A 6000-nucleotide genomic window follows, 5' to 3' on the forward strand; every position below is an offset into this window, starting at 1 on the left:
CATCTCATTTTTTTTTTTTTTTTTTTTAACTTGCAAAGATAAAGACAGACTGAAGGCTCTCACTTCGCGCATTTAACCAAATCATATTGTGGTGAATGGGAATGTGGGGAGAGGAGCTGCCTTAAATCATCATAGAAATTAGGTTAGGGCTTTACAGTGTCACCTCAAGACCAAGGACGAGCAGTTACTGAATGCATGCTCTATATCTGGTATTGTGACAGGGATACAGAACCATAACCTTCTGATTGAGTGAGCCCAAGAATAAAAGGATAAGTAACAAAGGATGGCACAATGTCATGATTGTCAGGAGAGGCATAAAGGTTTGGGAAGGTCTGGCTCATACCAAACCTGGGGAAGCAATGGGAATAGATTTGAGCCCTGAGGAAAAGGCCGGACTGGGGAAGATGCAGACGTGGGAGGGCACTCTGGACAGGGGACAGGCACAACGGAGCAAATTCCCAAAGGAGAGACCCTCCACTGCATATTGCACAAGAGCAAAGAAGGGCAGTGTCTGCACTGGTGAGTTCATGAAAGAAGCCAGGAGAGATAAGGTTGGTAGAGACAGGTTGAACAAGATTTTCATAACCTTGAAAGTTGGGCTCAATTTAGACTTTACCCTGTAGGCCAAGGAAGGCTTCCAAGCAGGGAGGAGGTGTTCCGAACAACAGTGAGTTTTAGGAATAAACAATGGTGATTTATCTCCTCGGCTAATCTGTCCTAACAGTGGGTCCTTTTGTCAAACCAAGATTAATCAGAATCTATTGTGTCTAGTAAAATAAGTGTGCCAAATTATATCCTGGGGCAATTTTTCTACCACCGATGCCCTGGAAATGCAATTCAAATACTTCTGACTGATGATAAATAACTGGGTAAACTGACTCCAGAACAGGAAAAAAAAAAGTATATTAAAAAGAAAACATGTCATACTTGCCCCTATGACTGTGGCAATTAAAACCATATTTGGGGGGTATGCTTGCATGAACTACACAAAAGTCCTAATAGTTTTGGATCCCGTTAAAATTAAAACCGATAATTTTGTTAGTAATTAATGATTAGGCATTGCTAAATATGCTTTAATTTAGTAGCACTCTGTAACGCTCAAAAATAAAGAAATTCATTCCCTCTATCTTAGACCATTTCACCTCCATAACTGTTGGCGACTTACTGGCAACTGCGAGAAGCCTCATGACCAAATTATAACCAGGTAGTCTGGGGGAGAAGAAACACATACTTATTTCAGAGTTGTAGCGACAGGAGAGTGCAAGGATTCTAAATAAAATTTAAGAGGAAACAAGTTTTTTGGAATAGAGGGAAAACAAGGAATTTCTTATATACAGACACATACATAAAGGGTCATAATTAAGAATACTATAGTAAATGTGAAAGGGTTTGGTTGTTGGTTTTTTTTAACTGACTCGTGATTAGAGTTGAAAAACACTTAGAGGATAAAAAAAAAAAACAAGAGTATCTTTTAAAAGGGGGCGCCTGGGTGGCTCAGATGGTTAAGCGTCTGCCTTCGACTCAGGTCATGATCCCAGCGTCCTGGGATCGAGTCCCGCATCAGACTCCCTGCTCCTTGGGAGCCTGCTTCTCCCTCTGCCTCTCTCTCTCTCTCTCTCATGAATAAATAAATAAAATCTTTAAAAAAAAAATAAAAAGGACTTCACTGTCAGAAAACGCAGAAGCATAGAAGTTGTTCAGGGACCGACCACTCCCTACTAACTGAAGCGGTGAGGAAAAATGGGGGGGGGCAGGGAAAGGACGAAAATAAAAGATTAAATTACCAATGGGCCAAATGAATGAACCTGAGAGCAAGTGATACAATTCTCAACACACACAACTGTGTTTCTTCTAGGGAACCGCTCGGAAGTCTACTTGCCCCTGTAATCGCCTGGCAAATGGCAGTCTTTCCAGGAGACCTCAGCAACCTCACTCCTGGATAAAAGGTTCAAGGACCATGGCTTTTCACCTGGGTCCAAACCAGGCACAGCCAGCGTTTCGGGTCCAAAACAACACAACACCAATCCCTCCGCGGGTGGTGGGGGCTCTTCCAGTACCGCTGTTGGGAATGCCAAGTGCCTGGCCAGGACCTGTCCCAGTTTTCTTAACAACATATCCTCATGTTATCCCACGATGAAACTCGGGGCTCAGAAGGCAGTCTTACAGCGCCTTCAAACAAGCTCCGTTAGGAACGAGCGTGTCTGCACAATCAGCCCCCGGGGGCAACCACCCCCATTGCCTGGTCACACACTTCCTGTCTCTTCCATCACCTCCACCCCACGACTTCAGTTTCCCACATCAGTTTAAAACTGTTAGCAGGGTCCCAGTCCCTGGGAGGTAAGGGGGGCGGGCGGCTTTCTACCCCCAAACCCTCACATTGGGACCTCAGAGAGAACCCAGGAAGAGGGAAGGCAGAAAGCGCTGGGTCCGCGAGCGGCACCCGCATTCCGCCGACGGCGGAGGATCATAAACTACTCAATGAAACCACAAGGATGGGGAGGAGAAAGGCGAGCACCAGGGCCGGGTGCCCCAAATGAATAGCTGGCGAGCGCTCGTCTTTGACATTTCCACCTTGCGGAGCGCTGGAGCTTTGGGTTCGGGAGCCGGCTTACCAGTCCCGGAGCCCGAGTGCACTTTTAGCCACTCGGATTCCCCAAACCCGGAGGGACGTCCCCAACCGGGAACTGCCGTCGCGGGAGTTGAGTGTTGACTGCGCCCGCGAGGGCAGCGGGAGCCGAACCCGGTGCCGGGAAGCGCGGGTACCCAGTGGCCAGGCGTCCGCCGTCCAACTTTGCGCAGGGCAGGGCCGCTCCCGCGAACTTCGCGGCAGCCGGGCGCGGGCGGGGTGGGGCTAGCACTCACCAACCCCGTACTTCTGCCTCTTGGTCGGGATCCAGCGGGCCATGGCGGCGACCTCGCCCCGCCGCGACTGCGGCGGCGGCGCCGGCGGTGGCGGCTGCAGCTGCGGCGGCTACAGCTCCTGGGGCCCCGGCCGCCGCCGCGCTGCGCTCCTGCGCGCCCCGGACTCCTCCGCCATGTTCCAGCAAACTTCGCCTACCCCGCGAGCCGTCTCCCCGCCGCGCCGCCCGCACGGGATTCGCTCCCTCTCGGCCCCGGCCCGCGGTCACCTGCTGGGCCCGGCGGCCGCGCCGCCGTGCGCGCCCCTCCCGGCACCGCCCCGGCCCCTCCCGCCGGCCGCGCCCTCCGCCCGCCGGGGCCGCCTCCGCGCCCCGACCCGCGGGCGCCCGGCCTCTCCCACCCGCCCCGGGGCTCTGCGCTCGCCCGGCTCCGCCTCGCGCACTTCCCGGGAGCGGCTTCCCAGGGCCGACTGGGCTCAGGTTTTTTCCTTTCAGTGTTTGGCGTTTTTCCCCGCCTTCCTCACCCGGATTAAACCCTCGAGGATGGATCCCGGGGGGCGTCGGGAGGGCAGCGCTGGAGGCGCGGGGCACACCCAGGCGGGCTGCGGACCGCGCGGGTGGGCGAGGAGTGCGGGGTCGCTCCCACTGCGCGCCGCGCCTCTGGGGGAACGAGTAGAAATTCTTAAGTTGTCTCTTGGCCCCGGGCACCCCGAGTGCCTGGCACTCAGCGGGCGCTTAATAAATATTTGTTGAATGAATGAGCAGTTGACTACCGCGTTCACCCCCTAGAGCTTTAACTGACACAGAGAGAACCGGAAGCCAGACTCCAGGGCAGACATGATCTCCCAGGGCCACCGTTTATAGCTTTCAAAACAGGCTCATTTGTCTTCGGGTAAATAGAGACCTGATGCGAGGGAGACGTGCTCCTCAAGTGTCAGTTTCCTAGGGGAGCTCCGTTGGGAAAAATTCTTTAGAGAGCCTTAACTTGGAAATCCTGTACCCCCAAAACACCGGGACTCCTCCCCAGCTGGAGAAATGCAGACCCTTATGCTCCAGGGAAAATTTCCCTCCAAGATCCCCCCTTTTCCAAGAGACCAGCAGCCTAAAGAGCATCCCTGCGGAGAGGGGAATAGGGCACATCCTAGTCTTCTCTCCTTAACTGTCTGTATAGTTTTGACCAACAGCCAAATGCAGGGACTGCTCTTTCGAACCGCATTAAGTTTCCTCCTTTTTGGAGCCCTCTGAAACCTCTCCTGGAACTCACTTCCTCCTGGAGAGACCTCGGGAATGAAGATGGAATTAGAGACACCTGAGTTGGGGGAGAGGGGAGGGACGTTTTGCTACCTCACCCATAGAAGTAAAATCTCAGAGTAAATGACCAGCTGATTTATGTTCACGGTTTGAGAAAATACCTCTCGAAATTAATTGTTTTGTCATTGCAGTCTATGAAATTTTCCTTGCCTATTTGGAACATGAAAGAAAGATAAACACGTAGTAAAAGGGAGTGAAACTTGATTGGAGAATTAGTGCATTGTAACTTTGGTAACTTTTGCAAAACGAGATCTGAAATTTAAAAAAATAGGTCCTGTTCTAGGACTTACTCCTCAGGTTTACTTTCTTCTCCATCAAAAATAGGTATTTACTCACAGAGTGTAACCATAATTTAAGAATCTGTCATTTTCAGAAGGCATTCCACCATCTCCCTGAATATAATTTTTCTTTCTCTGCCAATGACATCATGATTAACCTGATTTCCCAGGCTAGATAATCTCTCCTTCTTTCCACACATGTTAATTATGTGCCTATTAGATGTCAGGCACTGTTCTAAGAATGGGTCACAGCAGTGAATACAGTAAAATCCCTACCCTCATAGAGCCTACAGTCTGGAAGAGGAGAGTAAAACAAAACAAATAAAGATATGCCAAATGAGGCTAAGAATGTAGAGATAAATCCGAAGCAGGGAGGATAAGATGTCTGGGGGTTGGGGGGCGCGGGCTGCTGCTGTTTTATATTGTGTGCCTGCGAAAGTGACATTGATGTATAGACCGGAAGGAAGTATGGATTCCAGGGGAAAGTATTCTGGACATCAGGAACGACAAATGCAGAGGCCTGGGGGCATGATTAACAGGTTCTCAAAACAACAAGGACTCCTGGTTGGTAAGAGATGAGTAAGGAGCAAACTTGGTCCAAGAGGCACAGGGTGGCCAGATAGAGCGGGACTCTGAAAGGCATAGTAAGGACTTACATATTACTACAGAAGACAAGGTTGGAGGGTTTTGAGCCAACCTAGGACACAATCTAATTTGCTTGACTGTGAGTTGAATGGACTATAAAGGCCCAAGGGAAGACATAGTAATATTTCAGTAGTTCAAGCAAGAAATAAAAGTAGTTGGGTCCAGGATGGTGGGGGAGAGATGGAAAAGAGTTTGGATTCTTGACATACACTGAAAGCAGAACCAACAGAAGTGCAGTGTGCACAGAGGGGAATTTACTGTGAGGCTTCTGGACGCTTTCATTAGCTTATGTTTTTGGAAAGTTTGCAAAGAAAAAGAAAATGTGTGTGTCTCTCTGTGTGTGTGTTTTTTTTCTTAAGATCTTTACCGTGCCCCAGAGACCTTGGATCTTGTCCCTGGGTGTGATAGACAAGATGGGTCAAGTTTGACTCTAAGGTTGGGGGCTTGAGTAACTGGCAGATATATCCAAGTTGTTCTGTATTGAAGTTTTCCTTTCTTATTTCTTTAGGACTTACTTTGTCATACCTTCCTCAGTGATGCCTCCACTGAAACATTAGGAGCTGAAACATTTGCATTATAGAATGGGAGCTTCACAAAGTTATTTTAATCACCTCTGTTTAAGGAAATTGTTTGACCAATGTTCTCTACTGATATACTCTGAATTCAATACACCTCAGGGTGTTCGTGCTCATCCAGTGGATATGGATTTCTACCAAAATCATTTCTACCAAAATCTGCCTTTTCTGGAATGTTTTCAGCTGCCACCCCCTACCACTTTTTGTAAAACTTGAGGTTTGAATTTGGGCACTGGATATTTCAAGTTTGACAATAGTTGCATTAAGAGGGTTGGAGGCAAATGGAAAATTTTAATTACAGCTTTCAGTATGTTTATTCTCTTTCTTCTGAAG

The 6000-nt window shown here is 49.2% G+C and overlaps 1 protein-coding gene across 1 annotated transcript in view; it reads right to left on the reverse strand.

The window, feature by feature from the left end:
- DOCK5 (dedicator of cytokinesis 5) overlaps window positions 1-3157 on the reverse strand; it is a 202846-nt gene extending 199689 nt beyond the window's left edge. Inside the window, 1 exon segment of the mRNA XM_027597925.2 lies at window positions 2863-3157. Coding sequence (XP_027453726.1) covers window positions 2863-2905 — 43 coding nt within the window. The 5' untranslated portion in view covers window positions 2906-3157.
- Window positions 3158-6000: the final 2843 nt, after the last annotated feature.

This window comes from Zalophus californianus, chromosome 2 (assembly GCF_009762305.2).
Source record: "Zalophus californianus isolate mZalCal1 chromosome 2, mZalCal1.pri.v2, whole genome shotgun sequence".
Classification (NCBI taxonomy): Eukaryota; Metazoa; Chordata; class Mammalia; order Carnivora; family Otariidae; genus Zalophus; species Zalophus californianus.